Below are 20,978 nucleotides of genomic sequence, written 5' to 3'. Positions count from 1 at the left end.
AAGGGATGGATGGATGGATGGATGGATGGATGGATGGATGGATGGATGGATGGATGGATGGATGGATGAAACAAAAATGGACTAAAAACTAAGAGCTCCAGAAGCACAGTTTAGGAACCATGTAGATCCCAGAAGCTTGTCAGAGTCTACAACATCAAAACAGTTTCCACAACACTACTGTGTACCTGGCCCTCCGGCCCTCTCTCTCACTCTCAGGAATGCACATCAAGCCTCAAGGCCCCATGACACACGATTTCACAACCAGCAGGGTAGGCAATGATGGGAATCCAGCTACGCTCTGCAACTGGAGAGCAAAGACACAGAAATGCTGAGCATCGGTCTCCTAAGCTTCGGCCTTATGAAACAGTCTTGACAAAGATGATGTTTGTGTACAAACACAAGACAGTTTATTCCTGTTATTTCTAAACAACAGAAATTTCTAAAGTTTATCCATCTAAGTTTTGCCGGGCGGTGGTGGCGCACGCCTTTAATCCCAGCACTTGGGAGGCAGAGGCAGGCGGATTTCTGAGTTCGAGGCCAGCCTGGTCTACAGAGTGAGTTCCAGGACAGCCAGGGCAACACAGAGAAACCCTGTCTCGAAAAACCAAAAAAAAAAAAAAAAAGTTTCTAGTAAGACAAACATTCGTAGATATGGTAATATTTAAACACATGAAGGGATCCTACAATAAAGTTTGGTGACAGGTGTGCATTCGACTCATCACTCACATCACAGAAAGAAAGGGGCCAGACTGTGACTCCGCCTACAGAAGCAGAGAGTCACTTAAGAAGCAGTATCCTTCCTACAAAGCAGTGACTGAACCTGAGCCTAAATCTAACCTACAATTTACAGGAAATAATGAATTCCAATGGTTGTGTTAAACTTAAAGATAAACACTACAGTACAAATGACTATGTCTCTTCAACAAATAAATTACAAAGACAGACTAACAGACAGACCTGCAGGATGTAAGACCTTATTTGGTTAATATATAAAAATCACAAGACACAATTGGAAATTTGAATTCTTAAGGGATTATTTATAAAGAATAGTGGTATAGTGGTTATCTTAAAAAGCAAGAGATATATCTTTCATAAATTCATCCTATTTATGAGTAAAATGTTAGGAAATCTAGGACCACATCAAAACAATATGGTTAAGAGAATGGGTGAAATCAGATTTGGCATAAATTGATTAATATTGAAGAGATGTACACAACTGCACATCTGTACATAGGTTTCTTTATACTATCACCTTTTCTTTTCTTTTCTTTTTTTTCTTGTTTCAAGATAGGGTTTCTCTGTGTAGCCCTGGCTATCCTGGAACTCACTCTGTAGACCAGGCTGGCCTCGAACTAAAAAAATCCGCCTGCCTCTGCCTCCCAAGTGCTGGGATTAAAGGCGTGCGCCACCACCGCCCAGCTCTCCTTTTTTTTACTCGCTTGGTTTTCTTAATAAAAGTGCGGGATGTTTTAATGTTTCCAGCAACAAAGAAATTTATTTCCCTAGGGTAAGTGAAATGATTCTTCTTCAAGCCTGGGGCATTAAACCCAGGGCATTAAACCTGGGGCATAAAGCAGCTGAGGTTCCAGGAGGAGCTAGCTCTGCGTGCTTCCAGGGCGCCTGGGTGCTCTGCATTGCCCTTCTACACACTGTCACTATCAACACCTGATGTTAGATTAGAGAACCAAGACAAGGGTTATGGGGATGCACTACTCCCACTAAAGGCACACAAGCAAACTCACACAAGCTCCTGGACCACGACACGAGGAAGGACTCGGAAGAGATGAGCCCAGGGATGAAGACTGTGGTGCACTTTAAAATGATTTCCCCCATCTTGACGTAAATACTTCAGACATTTCAAAGACCCCCAACTGGCTTTACTGAAATGATTTCAGTTTTTTGAGATCCTGGAGGACCAGCCCCAAAAGCTGGTGGCCTGAAGTATGGACAAAATTCCCCATCCTAGAACGTGAAACAAAACTAGGGAGGGCCAATAAACCTTAAATTTAAGGTTTTGGGTACACTAATTTAAATGCAACTTAAAACAACAAAAGGTGATTCCCATGCACACAAGGCTCAGAAGTTCCCATACAATGCAAAGCAGGGCTATTGATGATTCCTCCTCATGAAAATTACCTACACTCTCATCAGACAGTAACTTAGAGGCTCGATAATCATCCTAACCGGTGTTATCACTGATCCTTAGAGAAAAGACTCTCAGGTATTCCTTTTTAAAAGGTCTAAAGGTGTATGGGGCAAAAGAAGAAAATATACACTCAAACTGTTAAATACATTATTTAAAAATTATAAACTCCCTGGGGCCTTGGGAGCAATAGGAGGGTGGACGGGGGTGGGGTAGGGGGAGTGTTGTAAAATATGGAGTGTTAAATAAATTTAAAAATAAATTAAAAATTTTATAGTCCCTATTCCTTTATTTTTATCAGGCTGCTTGCCAAAGGAGAAAATGTTTTAACCTGAGAGACCACAAAATGGTAAAAATAGGTGTTTGTTTGAAATAGTGTTAGTCACATTTTTCATTTCCTTAAAGTACAGCAGGAGGAGGCTCCCTTCATTCTTAAAATCATAAACCTTTTGTTTTCTCTTTCATGTGTATGAGTGTCTTGCCTGCATGCATATCTGTGCACCTCTTGTGTGTCTGGTGTCAGAGGCCAGAAGAGAGCATAGATTCTCCAGAACTGGAGTGACAGCCAGCTGTGAGCTGCTATGTGGGTGCTGGGAACTGAGCTCCAGTCCTGTGCAAGAGCAGCCTGGGCTCTTTACCACTGAGCCACCTCTCTAGCTCCTGCTGGTGCTAGAGACAATATACACAATACATTTTACCACCTTCTGCATTAGTATCACTAATTTCTTAAAGGGCAAATTAATACCTACTGAATTGTTTTCACAGAAAAAAAATGTTTTTTGTTTTTTGTTTTTTATTCTTGGTCAATTACAGTCTAAAAAAAAACCCATCCTAACCACCACCACCATGATCATAGTCGTCATCATCATCATCATCCTTCCCAAGACAGCATATATCACATGGGATCAATTTGCATATCAAAGTTAACAGGAATGGCTGTAACTGTCCAAACAAATTGTTAGCAGGTATTTCCTAATATTCAATGTTAAAGCTGTAGCTTACAATTTTCAAAAGTGGATATCTAAGTTTTGCTACAAGTTTTAAGTGTATTTCTCAATACTGAGATTTTTAAAGAACTCTAGGAAAAGTAAATAAATTTAAATAAAATCATCATTCCATCTGAATATACTATCCTTTTAAAATTCTTCCTAATCTTGCGTTGCAGGATCTTCAGTCATACTGTGAACCCTGAGATTGTATTGTCTACTGGAAAAAGCTGTTTCTAGTTGTGGTGTGGCTTAGCCTTAGCACACACTTCTTTAATCCCTTTGGCTAGAATACAGACATGCCGTAGCACAAACCTTTAATTCCAAACAATGAGGGTATAAAGTTACTTTGCAGAAGGAGGCAGCCATGTTTGAAAGTGATATCTAATTGAGTGGCAGGCAAAGTGAGGAATCAGAGAAAGATTTTTACAGAATAGGATACTTATGCCCAACTCTCACGAGAGGAGAAAGGAAAAAGAGACTACTTAAGAGAGCAAGGCAAAAAGAAGAAAAGAAGAGAAAGAGGCAGTTTCACTGGGAGAGTTACAGCGACAGAACAAGCTAGACACCGGTGAAGGCAGAATCAACCAGAGAATGAGAACAAGGAGTCGGGATCTTAGAACAGATTGCTAGAACTAGTTTGAGGTCAAGCAGAGCAATTCAGTAGAGGCAAAAAGACAGAAACCAAATTGAATCAGTCAGCTTGGAGAGGAGTTTAAGCAAGAACAGGTGAATTGAATCAGCCAGCCAGAGTTCAGAAAGAACTAGGAAGGAGTAAATTACTTCAACAGTAAGTCCCAGAGGCTGAATACATTCTGTCTAGGTCTAGGTTAGATTTTACAGAGGCTAGAAACTTCCAAGACTAGGCCTAGGTTAGCAGACTGAGGTATTAAGCCTCTCAGGCAACAATTAACAGAGGAATAAAAGATTCTATTACAATCTTACATGACAAACAAACGTGCCGTAGATACTCTTAGGAAACTAGTTTCCAGAGAAACTAACAAAGAAACTAGTAATAATTAACCTTGCATTCTCATAGTTAGCCAGCCTACAAAGTAAATTGTTTTGTGATCACTCTTTTAAACTGTAATTCAACAAATGAAGATCATCATTTATAATGATGTAATGAAAGGAAGTAACCGTCTGGCAGGGCACTCACCCAGGGCATCCTGGTTCAACTGCAGGATGAACACTACCCCTTGAGAACCAGGATCAAGTCAACTTCCAGTCACTGACTACGCAGCCCCCGTTGCACTTTACCGGTCAAGACTCCCAGCCTTCCTCTCTTCACACACAGGCATCAGTCCAGATATGCAACCTTTCTACTACAAATACACTGCAAGAGCACTCTCCCAAAGCCAGTTCTGTACTTTCTACCAGGACCTTCCCTTCAGCTCCTTCCCCTAATGTATACACACTCGGTCCATTCCCCAAATTCAGATCTCAGTTCAAAAGCCTGGTTTCACAGAAACCTTCCCTAATGGCCTTGAAGTATGGCCACCACTCTGTTGCCCTCTCTCCTAGTATGGCCTTGCTTAGGCCTCTCCACAGGACTATTGCCAGATTTTACTACCTGCCTTTGATCATACACATACCCTTCTATCAGAATCAGTTAACTTACACACCACACACATGAATGCACACACACACTCGCTCACATACCCATTTTTTCTCTATAAAACTGAAAGCACATAGGCAGTAAAGAAGATAATGTGTCCTCATTTGTCCATCACTAGTTTCAATTTTAAGTTTCATTTATTTATGGACTCTACATGCAGATACAGTTCATCCAAACCATAGCAGTGCATAATCACTGAAAGACCTCCTTCAGAACACATACAAAACCACTATCCCAACTAAAAACGGGACCAATACTTCCCAACACTATGAGATACCCACTTAGGAGTTGGAGAGGTGGCTCAGTGGTTAAGAGCACTGGCTGGTCTTCCAGACAACCTGGGTTTTATTCCCAGCACCTACATGGAGGTTCATAACCATATGTAACTCGAATAACAAGGGATTCTGGCCTCTGAGAACAGTGCACACATGTTGTGTAGACATGCACGTGGACCAAACACCTAAAATAAATAAGTCTTAAAAAAAAATGCACTCGGTTAGACGATCATTTTCTCGATTACTCTGGCTGGGCCAAACACCTAAAATAAATAAGTCTTAAAAAAATGCACTCGGTTAGACGATCATTTTCTCGATTACTCTGGCTAGTGTTATAGGAACCAATTTAATCCCCTTTCTGTCTACACAGAGCCGGAGGGAGAAAGCTGGAAAAGGGATCTGCCTCTTTGCCTCTGCTTCCTGGCCTGATCTACCTGCCCCGTGTCCCCATCGCTGTCAGCTGGACTTCTCTTCTTTAGCATGGCAGCATCCCATCAGGTAGTATCAGAGATCAGCCTCCCGGGCCTCTGTCCCTCAGGTCCCTCAGCAGCAGAGGAGGGCTAGAGGCATCACTCAAGAATCTGAGTACGGGCACCTCTTTGACGAGCCAAATGGTACCCTCTTCTCAGAGGTCTGTCTGCATTTCAGCCCACAGGCCTCTGAACAAGCCTCTAAATGTTTGCACCACTCTAACTGTGGCCCCAGTAAAGGTGCAGAACTTTTAACTATGGTTTGCACTACTAAAAGCTGAAACTGTGTCCTCCAGGTACTTACTCATTCACATGCCTGTAATATACAGGTCACCTCTTCTGGTACACAGTTAACAATCCTCTAAATTAGATCCTCTCTTAGTAACAGGAGCCATCTCTCTCTCTCATGCCTGGAGACTAAAACTGAGACTCTTCCCTAGCTCATTAGTAAAGGCATATTACTATAGAGCTGAACAATTCAATCATTCTGATCTAGATTTGATCTGGGAGTGCTGAAAATAAGAGCTGAGGATAAGCAGCATACTATGTATTCATGTTCTGGATTTTCATACAAGCACCTTAGGAATTACAACTTTCAAAACCTGGGGTCTGGGGTTGTAGCTCAGCTGGAGAACACAGGCCTCAGCTTTGTAAGGCCTCCAGTACATCCCCAGCACGGAAAAGGGGGGAAAAAATCAACTGAGACAACAAGTAAATAAATAATACCATTAAAAACCTGAAACCGTGAATAATAATATGAGGGTGTCATATTTGCTCAGGCTTATTGTAAAAAGTGACAATCATCCTGAGGTGAAGCGGGCCTCTAGAAAAACCTAGCAGAGAGGACATGCCATAGCTGTCAATGAATTTCTCAAATCAGAAATTGTGAATAGCTTCTTTTTTTTCCTGGGTCTTGCTGTAGTGTGAATGTTTGTTTGTTTGTTTGTTTGTTTGTTTGTTTGAGACAGGGTTTCTCTATGTAGCCCTGGTTGTCCTGGAACTCATTCTGTAGACCAGGCTGGCCTCGAATTTCAAAGATCTGCCTACTTCTGCCTCCACTATTGCCCAGTGTGCAAATTATTTTTTATTTGAATTGTTGTCTTTAAGGTTACCAGAGATACTGAATAATATTATACTTATAAAAAGAGACTTCTAATCTTCTGTATGCACTCCATCCAATTGATGACATTAGCAGAGTTAAAGACACAAAGACTCAGAACATGGCAATAAACTGCATTCAACTCCAGTGTGCTGCCAGTTTCACACAGTATCCCCCCAGGTAGAGTCTGACAACCACCTCTGGGACAATCCCCTCACATCTCTCCTTCCTCCACTCTGTTCTGGTCACCAAAGAGCAGCAGCTGAGCTAACAGCCTAAGAGACACGCCCCAGCAGCCCTGAATCCTAACAAAGGTTCTGAGGTTTTCACCCATTCTTCTTTCCTGATAGAACTTCTGTCTCTCTCACTCAGGCCTGCTCCTCTGGCCATTCTGCACTTGAGGACCAAACCTCTCCTCCTCGTTGAATTATCTATCACTAAGTCAGAACTTTAAGAAATGCTTCGCTTCTCTGCTTCCCTCTGCCATGGCGCACCATCTCTGCCTGACTCCGCTTCTCACTGAGTCTTCCCCCAAGACTCTGAGTCCAGCAATTCTTGGCTAAGGAATAAATGCAAACGCATCCCAGTCCCCACTGGATTCAGACTTGGTAACAGACTTGGGTACAACACCAAGAGAAAACATCGGAAGCTGTATTCTCAAAGCTAGGTCTATAAGGAGGGATGCACACACAACCGCGTGTCTGACAGCTTATGCTGCTGAGCCGGAGCAGTCGATCCTACCAGCAGAAGCTGGATGTCTTCAACCGCTGGAGTTTCGGTCATGTTTAAACTGGAGGGTCTGATTTGCTATTATCTGCAGAACATGAGCTAATTGGTTTATTCAGTACTAAAATATAAGACTTTAAGAAGAGAAAAAAAAAGAAAGAAAAAGAAATGTTTCAAATGTGCTTCCACCACAAAAACTTTCTGGGATAGCCAATCCCAAAGGATCTCCTAGGCTACTGTACTAGGTCTCTGTATTAGCAACAGTCTGACAGCTTGCATTTGATTAGATACATCCTTTATCTTTTTGTTTCGTTTTGTTTACTTGAGATGGGCCTTAAGTATAGTAACCCCAGCTGTCCAGGAACTCGCTGTGTAGGTCAGGATGCCCTTGATCTCAGAGGTCTGCCTGCCTCTGCCTTCTGAGTGTTAGGATTAAAGATAAGGAACACCATGCTTGGCCTGTGCACATCTAGTGTTCTAGAACCATCTTAGGCACACATATGACGCACACACATACATGACGGCAAACGCTCATACAGATAAAATATGTAAATCTAAAACATTTTCAAATGTTAAAAAAAGGTAAAGATTCACCATACAATGCCAAACTTAAAGGATGCTTATTAAATAGATTCATAAAACTTAAAATGTAAAAAAGAAAATATATCAAACTGGTAAATTTGAACCTATTTTTTTGTTTAATACTTTTTTTTAAAGGCCACCACCGCCCAGCTTTTTTTTTTTTAAAAGATTTATTTATTATATGTAAGTACACTGTAGCTGTCTTCAGATGCACCAGAAGAGGGCGTCAGATCTCATTATGGGTGGTTGTGAGCCACCATGTGGTTTCTGGGATTTGAACTCATGACCTTTAGAAGAGCAATTAGTGCTCTTACCCACTGAGCCATCTCACCAGCCCCTATTTAATACTTTTTAATTTTTTGAATGTGTGTGGTCGCAGGACAACTTTTGTGAATCATTTCTCTCCTTTCTGATTACTTCTGTCATAATAAATGGTCGGGGGAGATGGGCCCATGGATAAAGTACTTGTTATGGAGGCAGGGGGAGCTGAGTTCGGTACCACAGTACCCAACTAAAAACTGGGTTTATTAATGCGCATCTGTGACTCTAGCACAGGGCTTGGGGAGGAAGCAGATACCCAGAGCTTGACAGCCAGCTTGGTCTAACACCCCCACACACACAAAAAAAGGCAAGTTCCTCAATTTGCTGAGAGATTATCTCAAACGATAAGTAAAAGGTGAGAGAAAGGAGAAGGTTCAGAAAATAGAGAGTGGTTGGTATGTGAGCATAATGTGGAGGTTGGAATATGCTTGGCCTGTAGGGAGTGGCACTGATAGGAGGTGTGGCCTTGTTAGAGAAGTGTGTCACAGTGGGGGTGGGCTCTGAGGTCCTCTAGTGCTCAAGCTCTGCCCAGTGGTGGAAGAGAGCCTCCTCTTGGCTGCCTTTGGACCAAGATGTAGAACTTTTGGTTCCTCCAGCACCAAGTCTGCCTGCCCGTTGCCTTGCTTCCCATCATGATGATAATGGACTGAACCTCTAAAACTGTAAGCTAGCCCTAATTATATGTTTGCCTTTATATGAGTTGCCTTGGTCATGGTGTCCCTTTACCGCAATAAAACCCAAAGACACACGAGGACTCAGAAAACAACATGGCCACATATACCTCAGTGTTGGGGCAGAAGGAACAGGCAGATCCTGGGGACCTGCTGGCCAGCCAGCCCAGCCAAAACCCGGGGAGCTCCAGATTCAGTGAAAGACTGTGTCTTCCCGAATGGGGCAGGGCATTATAGAGCAGGATATCTGACATCCTCTCTGGCCTCAGTGCATGAAAGTGCAGGCATGCACACTCACACACACAAACACACACTGACACACACACACACACACAATCACTTATACATTATGCACTTGCACACCCGAGACAAAACAAGTATCATTCCTAAAACCATGACTGGGAAAAGCACCGAGTTCCTCAAAAATCAGAAACGGGAAGCAAAGGAGAGGAAGGAACGCATGGAGACGCTGCAAAAGGAGTGAGAAAGGTTCCAAGGCGGTGCCTGTCCTCTAAGGATCGTATTCCAAGGAAGTGTGAGAAGCATCTAAGAAGGCCACAGATACCCACCTTTCACAGTCCAAACTCAGGAAACAATAGCAAGCTATAAACTTCCGGAGTGACTTACACCTAGATCATATTCTGGCAATTTCTTAAAAAAAAGGTATTGCATCTTTTTATTTATTCATTTATTTGTGGGGCAGGAGGAGATGAAGAGTATCTGCCATGATGTATAAATAGAAATCAAAAGCCAAGTTAAAAGAACCTGGTCTCTCCTTCATCATGTAGCCCTAAGGAGCAAACTCAGGTTTTCAGACTTGGCGGTACGCTCTTTACCTGCTGAACCCTCCTCTCACTGGCCCAGCTTTAGGATGTCTGCTATCAGCAGACTTCCTTTATCTCCCCTCATTTCATTCTGTTGTCTCCAGAGTCATTCGCCAATGTATTTGTTATAAAGTTACATTTGTCTTGGATTCTATCTCTGAGTTACTTTCTTTTCTTTCTTTTTTTCTTTTCTTTTGTTTTCTTTTGATACAAAGTTTCTTTGTGTAGCCCTGGTGGTCCTAGAACTCTGTAGGCTAGGCTGGCCTTGAACTCAGAGATCTGCCTGCCTCTGCCTCCCCAGTGCCGGATTATAAGCGTGCACTAGCACCACCCAGCCGCAGGTTACTTTCTAACTCAGGAATCTGAAATTCTTTCTTTTACTACCCATTTATTATTTGACACTGCTTTATACAGCTCATTCCTCTTCAGGAGATTTATTTGTTCCTGAACAAAGAGCCCTCTTAGAAAGGATTTCACATTAAGCAGGTAACCTTTTCCTTTCCAGAAACTAATGAGAGTTATTGTATTAACAGGTATGGACAGAGGAAGGATGCACCCTGCAAAATACTCATAAGGAGCAATAGAATCGGTTGAATTCTTAGGCTTGCCACTGGGATCCGTCGCAAGCTGAGCTGGTCATTCTTCAGTAACTGTCCTCTACTCTCCCTGCCTTAGATTCTCTGCAAAGTTACTTCTGATAGAACAGACCCAAGGTGTTTCCAACAACAATAACTGATGTGTGAGCCCTGCGTCCAAACAGATCTGAAGCCAACACCATGTTCTGCCAGGACAGCCTTTGGGCAAGACAGCTTCTCTGAGGCTCAAATTCTTTGTACAAGGGTGGGAAAACACAATCATCTTGTGAATAAGTGTGAAGACATAATTCAGGGAATCCCCTGCTCTGAATGGCACAGGCAATAATTGACACATACAAAAGCAATTTTCTCCCCCCACCCCCCTGCTTCAACCTTGGTCAGAATCTGACTGGATGTTGGAGAATGTCAAGAAGTTTGTCAAGGACTTAAATCCTAAAAGCAACTTCTGTGCCTGTTTTGGTGAGTACAACCCCACTACATCTATTAAAATAAATGAACCACCCTGGCTCTTTCTTTCTGCTCAGGGATCAAACCCAGAAACTCACTGTTCTACCACTGAGCTACACTTTCAACAACTATCTTAAAAGATCTATTTTTATTTTTAGTTGTGCACACACACACACATACACACACACACACACACACACACACAGAGAGAGAGAGAGAGAGAGAGAGAGAGGCATGCACACACACAAGTATAGTATCCCTTGGAACTAGTTACAGGTGAACTCTAATAAAGAGGTTCTTTCCTACAGGGTCATCATCCAGCCCCCAAAATGTGCACTTTAAAGGGATAAACTGTACATGTCTTTTCCTCATATTCCCAAGCATGATCTTCTGAATAATTCTGTTCTTCACAAGGAAGATCTGCAATCTTTTCTAATACTAAAAATATTCTGCAACTCCAGAAATAACATAAATAAATGAACATATGAAACATATGGCTTACACTGCTTGCCTATGATCCCTGCCCTTTTGGAGGCAGAAGCAGGAGGATATCTGTGAGTTCAAGTCCAACATGGTCTACATAGAAACCTTGTTGTCTTAGGGAAAGGGAGGGAGAGAAGGAAGGGAGGGAGCGAGGGAGGGAGACAGGAGAGAGGGAGGAGAAGGGGAAAGTGAAGAGTGGGAAGGGGAAAGGGGGAATTAGATGAATATTTCTGAAAACAACAAGTCATGATCAACTAGCAGCAAATCATATATTAAGATTTGCACTTGAAGCTATTTCTACCTTTGAGATGTACTGTTTTGCCCCTCTTAGAGATCCAGTGTTCTTACAGACTGCATGTGTCTCCGTGCCAGGCGTACAGGTAAGCTAAAGGAACAGAGGGCTGAGGCTGATTATCCACCAGCGTCGTGGCTCTAGGACAGGTGGCTAGAACAAACAGAAGCTCCCCCTTCTCCAAGTCTGTAGAGAATCAGCTGCTAGTCCATGAAGCCAGCAGCAGCCTGACAGGTCACAGTAGGGAGCAAAGGAAAACTAATCTGCATCTAATACAAGCTCTGATGAGAAGGCCAGAAAACCATTACAGAATTTGAACTGTTGGCTATTAAAAGGTTTCCATAGACGTATCGTGTGCTTCCCCTTTTCCTACGTAAAACACGAGTGACAGATAAGTTCCAGTTACATATAAATATTACATGTGTTTCTCTGTGGTTTAGGCTGGTGACAAACACAGGACAAGAAGCAAAGTAGAAGCATTTTGCATTAAATACATGGCATTATATAAATACTTAAAGTGATATAAATTTCCAAGGCTTCAAGTTATTTCTGTTAAACTATAAGTTTTAAGAGGAAATAAATGATTGACTTTCTTGTATCAAGTCCACTACACAACAAGCAGTTATCAATGTAATGCATATAGCTAACATTTGAACATTTTTGTTTGTTTGTTTTTTGAGACAGGGTTTCTCTGTGTAGCCCTAGCTGTTCTGGAACTCACTCTGTAGACCAGGCTGGCCTCAAACTCAGAAATCTGCCTGCCTCTGCCTCCCAAGTGCTAGGATTAAAGGGATGTGTCACCACTGCCCAGTCATTTGAACATTTTTATACCCCCCCCCTTTTTTTGGAAACAATGTCCCCCTGTAGAGGTCAGACAGGTTTCAGACCCACATCTCCCTACCTAAGCCTCCTAATATGTCGGTTTGTTTGAATCACATAACAATTCTGCTAGATAAGTAGTATTCGTTTCATTGGATAAGCCAGTAGACTATAAAGGATATTCAAGTCAGATCTTCTCAAACTTATAGTACACTCACAGACACACACACACACACACACACACACACACACACACAAATCATTCAAGAACATGTCAAAACACAGTCTCAGGTAACTCCATCTACCCAGGTGGGTCTGGGAAGTCCGCTGAAAATAACAGTTAAGTGTCACACAGGTGGTCTGTCCCTCACCAAGTCACAGAATATACTGCTTTTAGCTACCACGGCTCAGCTTTCACACACAGTAAAGCTCCACTGTTTTCTCCCTACACATCGATACTCTCAAGGCATGCGGGCCTCCAAGAAAAACCCAAAATAAGTGTAAAACTTTATATTACGTTAAATACCCCTAGCACCAAATTCCGGTAGAAACTATCGGTGGCAGGTGCCCAAGTTTTAAAAAATGTAAAAATGAAGGAAGAAGTACATCAGAAGTCCTTTTCTGTGAAAGGTGGGAAAGATTGCTATTACATTCCTTTAAATTCCTACCTTGTCAGTTTGAACACTATTGTACTTTACTGAGTGGAAGACCAGGCAACTACAGGTTCCAGAACATAAAGAAAACTCCAGACAAAAACATGAGCCTGTTTATAGAGCACAGCCTGAGCATACAATGAAGGAACACAACTACCCATTCATTTCTTGTTCGCTGGGAGTTACATCCAGGGCCTCATGCATGTTAACAAGCGATCTAGCAATGAACAATAGGTCCCCAGCCCCATAGTATACACTGTTAAAAGGATGGATTTTACGGTATGTGGCTCTCGGCTTTTAAAGGAGGAAAACATGGAACCTGGGAAAACTGCAAGCCCTGACATTGACCAACGATTTTAAACTTCCAAAACATTTTGTATCAGTTTTTGGTTTGGGTTTTGTTTTTTTGGGGTTTTTTTTAGTTTATTTTTATTTTCTGTGCATTGGTGTTTTGTCTGTACATGGGTGTTAAATCCTGCTGTTACAGACAGTTGGGAACTGCCATGTGGGTGCTGGGATCTGAACTCGGGTCCTCTGGAAGAGCGGTCAGTGCCCTTAACCACTGAGCCATCTCTCCAGCTGTATTCTTACTAGAGCCTCCAGGTAGATTAAGAAATGCCTTTTGGTATTCCCATCAAGTTCCAGACTGTCTACCTTTCTGTGCGGTGAGTCAGCAGAGACACTACCAATGACTCAGATGCAAATGACATGGGAGTGGGGGACAGTACATACACTGAAGCCACTTAGGACACTGGGCTTGCTAGGCACTAAGAACAGTTCCTAAATGACCAGGATTTATAAGGTTTACTAAGTAGAACATGCCCCATGCAGGGTTCAGCCAATACGCTGAATAACCGCTGTCTCTCTCAACGGTACTCTTGCAAAAGTGCTCTCTATATTAAAGGATCCTCCGGCCTCACCTCTGCAGGCGTGAGTTCAAATACTGCAGGAGCAACACAATCTTGACAGGAAAAACAAAATGACATTTGAGTAGTAGTAAAGTATAGATATTTAAACTGCTAACAAAAAAACAATTTTGTAATTTTTTTCATTTTGATAGCACCCTGGTGTTAAACACCTTCTGAAGCAAACTAGAGCGGATCAGAAAGCCATCTCTGAGCCTGCAAATTTGGCTTAATTTCTATTCAACTCCAAACTTCACAGGTTCTCTCTTTCAAATGCCTAACTATCAGTGACAACTTTAATAAAACACGAAGCGGGAAAAGATAAGGAAATATGCTAAATAATGCAAGGTTAATTCCTTAAAAGTCCGTTTTCCTTTCCCACATAGACACATATTAAACTACTGCCCTGTCACTGCATGCATTCCCCCCCCCCCGCTTTTTTTAAAGATGTATTTATTTTATTTATATAAGTACACTGTAACTGTCTTCACACACACCAGAAGAGGGCATCAGATCCCCTTACAGATAGTTGTGAGCCACCATGTGGTTGCTAGGAATTGAACTCAGGTTCTTTGGAAGAACAGTGCTCTTAACCACTGAGCCACCTCTCCAGCCACCTGCGTGCATTCCTTTTTAATCTGTATATCATAACTGTCATGTTTATATCTATATAATCTTAAGCATGTAAAGTCTAAGCCTTTCTACCCTGGCAGTGGGGATAGGGAATAACTACGGAACAGTGACGCACTGACCTTTAAGCACTTCAGCCCTGCACTACACAGGTAGAAGGTTTAAAGAGACTTTGGCTTTTCACATAAAGCCTTCAGTACTATCCTTAGCTAGGAAAGAGTCCTGTTTTCTGTGGTAACTCTTCAGGCAGTGCCTGTTTCATAAAACAGAGTAGACAGACAACTGTCTGAGAAGCCATCAATGCTGCTGCCTCTTTGGAAGTCCGTGTACCACTTAGGGATTAAGCCACACTCATCCTTCTTGCCATGTTCGTTTCCTTCCTATACTTGGGAGTATCAGTGGACCATGCCTGTGTTCTAACGGCTTCTATACCCCCAGACCACGACCCGGTGGCTCTTAACCCTGACTCACACTGGAACTTCATGGGGAATTTATAAAAATATTAAGGCCTGGGCTCCATTCCCAAACCCATTAAATCACATGGGAGTGGGAGTGGAGGGCAGGAAGGGCCAAGAATCAGCAAGGGGGAGCATTTATTTTTAAGTTCCGCACATGATAGCAACAGGCTGCCAAAGTTAAGAACCACAACTCTTTGACACTTAAAAATACTGCATGTGTCCACAAATGTCCACAAGAATGTGTGGATGGATTTGTACTTGTACGCACGGAAGTCAGAGTGGCCCAACCCAAGAGCCTCATCCTCAAGTTGGTCCCAACACAATTCTCTCTTCCCTCTAGATGTAAAGCATGCCAATAAATACCAATAGTGGGCTGTGGTCTCTTGCTTTTACACTGGTAAATCAGGGCTAAGTCTTACCCTTCTTCCCAGAGTCCAGCCTTGCTCTCTCCAAATCTATACCGCTTTATTCTCATTTTGCCCAGTTTCCTTACACGACACAATGAATACAGTGTAATGATCACCTGTCTGGTTTGAAAAACACAAAATAGTAGCAGGTAGCATACCATGTCCTAATTATCTCACTTACAGCTAGTTACTACCACGCTGGAAAGGTAGAAAATGGTAAAAGTCAGAGGAAAATTTTAAAAACCCCAATTAATGAAAACTATAGAGTATGCCTCGTTAAAGGATATCTGGAAATGTTGCGCTCCCTCCCACAGGATCTGCCTTGTGCTCTGGCCCTCATAAGGTGGTTTTACCCTGTTTCCTGGAAGCAATATAACTAAGACAACAGAATAATAAACTTAGCTAGCACTCATCCCACGGATGTTTAAACAGCACACGTTGGGGGGAGGGTTGGGATGGGGATCAGGCTGGTTTCACTTTTTATTCCAGGCTGGCGCCAACCACAGAGAGATCTGCCTGTCTCTGCCTCTGTGGTGGGATCGAAGACATACGCAACCACCACCTCCAACAATACGGACTTCTAGAAGGAACAGTGTTTTTCAACCCCTGAAAAAGGCCCTCTAGGCACACTCCAGGGTAATGGGGAAATAAACTTCGTTGGGTCACTCAGACAGTAGACAAAATATATCTTTGTTTCACTACTGACAGGTGGGCGGTACCTAAGAAGTTTATGAAATACAGCTTACTAGAACAGGAGTGTTAAACTACGTAGCCCACAAAAACCCTTCAGCAAGTGGATTTCACTGTTCATCTAGAAGAAATGGCATACAATTCTAAATCAGCAAAGACCTGAGAGACAGGAAAATGGTTCTGCTTCAACATTCTGCAATATATATTCCACAGCTGGTAAAACCATCTAATAAATAAATAAATAAATAAATAAATAATAAATAAATAAATAAGTCTAAAATTCTAAAACTCAGGAAAGGAGACAGTGGAGAAGAAGTATGTCTGCTAATTAGATACTGTGGTAAAATAGGGTTTGTTTTGTTGGGTCCTCCAGTTTGAAATGGAGCCATGGTTACCAGTAAAAGAAAGCAATCCACAATTCCCTATTCAATAAAAAAGGTTCAAATTCCACAGACAAAAAAAAAAAATGGTACCCTGGGTTGTTTGTTTTTAAGGAAGATTAAATTTAGGAGTTGCCAACACCCAAACGAAAAACATTCCAGAGTATTAGGCTCAATTACAGTGGGAGCCATCCACATTCCCCGCACTAGGCTCGCTCACTCAAAGGAGGACCCACTAACAAAAGATGTTCCTTACCCTCTCACAAGATACATCCTACTCATTTGTCCTGTTTTTTCTTTTCAGAGTAATTAAAGAAAAAATACATAATTTTAGCACAAGTAGCCAGACCAAAAAAATGAAGTTTCACATCTGCCAACATATTTCCCAAAATAAGACCCCTGTCAGATGAACCCTGAAAGAAGAGTGGAAATGACAAGTTCTTTTATTTGGACCATAAGCTGCTTTTAAAAATAAAGCTGAGGAATGCAGCTTTCCAAAAGCTTTGTCTTCAATTCCCCTTAACTTTCATATTTTTACATTAAAAAAAAAAAAAGAAGAAACCTGGAAATTTGATTACCATTCTTATGAATTCCTTTGAAAGCAACTTTAATGAGTAACAGATATCTTGAATAAGTGGTAGGCCACCAGGACAGTTGTTCTGGCCGATAAAAAAAAAATCTCTAAGACATTCACATAAAAGTACAAAAATATATCCTACAGAGACACACTGATTCTCTGGGTATGAAAATCATATTAATACTTTAAATTATGATTCTAATATACTCATTACTACAAACTACCTAAACCTACAATTAAAGTTAGTAAATTGGTGGGGGTTAAGCAAGGAGACAGACTCCCCAACCCATAGTCCTGACTGGTCTCGAACACCCTGTCTTCCTGTCTCAGCCTCACAGGGCTGGAATCATAGATACGAACCTTGATGTCTGGCTTTTAATGTGGTTTTATGTTTTGTTTTGTTTTTTGTTTTGTTTTATTTAAGCAGTGTTGGGGACCAAACACTGGGCCTTAATGCATGCTAAGCAAATGCTCTACCACTGAGCTCCATTCCCAGCCCAAAATTAGTAAATATTTTAACAGCCCTTTAATGAATAACAAGGCCAAGAATTAAAAAAAGTCGTGGGTGGGGAGTTAAAAACTAAAAAGCCATCAAGTAAAAGATGTGGCTTCCTCGGGTGAAACACAGTGGTAAAACCACTTCCCCCAAACAGTTTCGGAATTGCTTCCTTTCAGGTAGGGGGAGGTACGATCATACACTTGGTTAAATATCTTCTCTGATAGATCACTCTTGCTGCCTGAAGAAATGTTTAATGACATAACAAATACACACACACACACACACACACACACACAAAACAAACAAACAAAACCCAAAAGAGCACACACCTCCCACAAATGTTTTCCCGATTGTTCAAGACTGCAATGAGTTCCTGAACCTCCAGAACTTAGCTGCTACAGCATCTCTGCTGTCCAAAACATCGCTGGAGTGGGATGGGGGTAGGGGTGATGCATGATACTACAGTACAGACTTTTACTCGGGTTTACTGCGAGATAACCCTGTCTTAGAGATTGCTAAGGCTACGCTTTCTTTACAGGTGCTTTTCCTTGTAAACACTGCTAGGGAAGTGGAGATAAAACAACCCGATAGCCCGAGAAGGACACGTGGGAAACCAGAAGACGTCATCGCCTCCAAGAATCGATTTTCCTAACTGATCTCTCTCTCTCTCTCTCTCTCTCTCTCTCTCTCTCTCTCTCTCTCTCTCTCTCTCTCTCTCTCTCTCTCACACACACACACACACACACACACAGAGACAGACAGACAGAGACAGACAGAGACAGACAGAGACAGAGAGACAGAAGTCTAGGCTGCCAAATCGTGGTGAAGACCAACTGCCTATCATTCTAAAGCAATAACCCGGTTCCCGGGACGGAAAAAGAGCACACGTCCAACTAATCTGGGTCGGGGGAACTTCCCAGCAATCATTTGCTCCAAGTAAAACTCCATCCCCGCTGCAAAGACTTGAAGGCAACTCCGGGCCCCGGACCGAGGGAGCTCCCTGGTGGAAGACACTGGAGGCGGCCTCGAGCCCCGCACCGGCCCGCCCCGCCCGGCTCACCTCCGCCGCGGGGATGTTGACCACGCCGGTGGAGCGGCGCTTCTCCCGCAGCTTCCTCTTCTCGATCTGCCCTTTGCCTTTCCTGGCGCTGGGCCCCGAGCTGCGGCCCTTCTCCGGGGCGCTATCCGGCTCCTCCTCGTCGCCCCGGGACCCGGGCGCCCCCGCGGCCGCAGCGGCGCTAGGGCACTCGTCCTCTGCCCTCCGGTGTCCCGGAGCCGCGCGGGGCAGCGCGGACGAGCCGTGAGCACAGTTCAGGGCGCCGGGCCCGGGGGCGGCAGGTGCGGTCGCTCCCGCCGGGCCGTGGTTGAGCTCCGAGGTCCCGGCGGCCGGGGTCGGGGCCAGCGATCCCGCCGGGGACTTGGCGGCTGGATCCCCTCCGCTCGAAGCCGGGCCCGCGGGGTTCTGCTTGGCGCGCATCTTCTCGCGCTTCGCCTTCCACTCCTCCAGGAAGTCCGTGGTGCTGCCGCCGCTCCGGTAGCCGCCGGTCGCCATGTTCCCAGAGGGGCCGGCGGGGGCGCCCCTCACGCCGCGACTCCCGACTCCCGACTCCCGCCGCCGCCTGCTGCCCGGGGGAGCGAGAATGCGATGGGGACGGCGCGGGGCGAGCGCGCTGCCCGACCGACGCTCTGCAAAGAAGCACACGGGACGGGGGACGGGGGGGCGCGGCGTCAGGTCCCCAAGGCGCCCGCGGGACAGCGATCGACGCGCCCTCGGCGTGCCCGCCCGTCCCAGCCTCCAAGTTCGTAGGGCGCACCTCCGCAGTGCACCCCGAGAACTCCGACCCCGGGGGAGGAAGAGAGAGACCGGCCCCACCCTCGCCGCCCGCCCCGCGCCACCCAGGTCCGGGACCCCGCACCAGGACACCCGCGCCGCTGCCACCTGTGCGCACAGCTCCCCGGGACTCCCATTCCCGCGGGTCTGAGCTCCGCGCCGCAAACGCCTCCATTCCGAGCCCCCAGCCGGCTGGAACCGGAGGGGACGTGTCCAGCGGAGAGGGGACCCGTGCCCGAGTCTCGTGCGGACGGCCCGGAGAGAGCCCCTTACCTCCGAGAAGTTTTAGGTGGGACGAGGGGCAGCGCGGAGAAGAGGGTGGCCCAGGTGAGCCGGAGCGCCCGGGACCCGCGCGACCAGCAGCGGTAAACTCGCCGGCCAGAGCTCGGGGGCAGTCCCTGGCTGGAGGGAGGGAGCGAGCGAGGGGCGGAGGGGGGGGGGCGGGAGCCGAGCGAGGCCGAAGCGGGGCGGAAAGGGCCGAGTCCAGGCGGGCAGAAAGAGGGGCGGGGTGGAAGGGAGTGCAGCCGAAGCCACGCCCTCCGCTCTCAGGTGCGCGGAGCCCCGCCCCTCCCACCGCCCCGACTCCTCCCTCCCGGGGCGCGGCTGGCGCGCTCGCCTCCGGACACCTCCTCCCCAGGCTCGCAACTTCGCAGAGCGCGGCCTTCCAGCTCCTCGGATTCCAGGGCGGGATCGGCGGATCCACGCCCCTCTCCTCACTCCTCTTCCCCCGCCTCTCCGGTCTCCCACCACTCTTCCTTTTAAGTACAAGACGGTCTTATTCTAGGGTGAAAGTTGTGACTTGCCGGAGGAAAAGTGCTAACCAGCTAGGGATGATTCAGGACCTGGTTCTTCAGGGCGGGGAAATACCCACACGGTCCCTTTCCTCTCGCCGCCCTCCTCCTTTCCAGATGCAAGGGGTGGCAGGTAGGAGACTGAGAAACCCTGCAAGCCCCTTCAAAAGCAGCGAGTGTCGTGGTAAAAAGGGAGTTAGCTAAAAGGAGAGGCTAAAATGATCGATGAATTATCAAGAGTTTGGTATTCTTTCAAGTTCTTGTTGGCAAGTCATCCCCTCCTCACGCTGTCTCTACACCGCTTATAGACGGATTTAGCAGCAAATCTCCCCACCAACGTCGTAAAGCTGAATAGTGTCTGTTTTTCCATCTTTACTATGACCAGGGATGAGTCCATCCTCACCTGGGATCGTGACTGAGGGGACTTATCTCTCACATCCATGCAATATCAGAGTGCATCATTTTCAGGGGCTATGAAACCATGCCTTCGTTTTCCAGACAGTAAGAGTCCAGAGGCACGCAGGCTGACCTAACAAGTCATCGTCGTTTTGCTCAGGTGACACAGTGTAGGTAAGGAGGCAGCAGGTAACACGCCAAGCAATGGGCACAGGCAATAATGACTCACAGTCTTGCATTTCTCAGAAGTAGTTCTGGCCTTTGGTCTGCCTGTGGGGCTGGACATACGGTTAGCTTGGAGAAGGTTTAGAAAGTTGCTTGTTAAAAGGCCTCTCCCCAACCCCACTAGAGAAGATTAAAACAAAAACCAAAAACCAAAAAATTAGGCTGACTGTGAGCCTCACTGGTA

The 20,978-nt window shown here is 44.9% G+C and overlaps 1 protein-coding gene across 1 annotated transcript in view; it reads right to left on the bottom strand.

Annotated features, from left to right (window-relative positions):
- Window positions 1-19,861, bottom strand: part of Pawr (pro-apoptotic WT1 regulator) — an 81,672-nt gene extending 61,811 nt beyond the window's left edge. The window contains exons 1-2 of the mRNA XM_031349456.1: window positions 19,656-19,861; window positions 18,612-19,237 (exon numbers count right to left, since the gene is read on the bottom strand). Of these exons, the coding sequence (XP_031205316.1) occupies window positions 18,612-19,103 (492 nt within the window). The 5' untranslated portion in view covers window positions 19,104-19,237; window positions 19,656-19,861. The remainder of the gene's footprint in view (window positions 1-18,611; window positions 19,238-19,655) is intronic.
- Window positions 19,862-20,978: the final 1,117 nt, after the last annotated feature.

This window comes from Mastomys coucha, unplaced genomic scaffold, assembly GCF_008632895.1.
Source record: "Mastomys coucha isolate ucsf_1 unplaced genomic scaffold, UCSF_Mcou_1 pScaffold4, whole genome shotgun sequence".
NCBI classification, from domain to species: domain Eukaryota; kingdom Metazoa; phylum Chordata; class Mammalia; order Rodentia; family Muridae; genus Mastomys; species Mastomys coucha.
The sequence above is the reverse complement of the archived record's forward strand: the minus strand, read 5'-3'. Positions and strand labels throughout refer to the sequence as shown.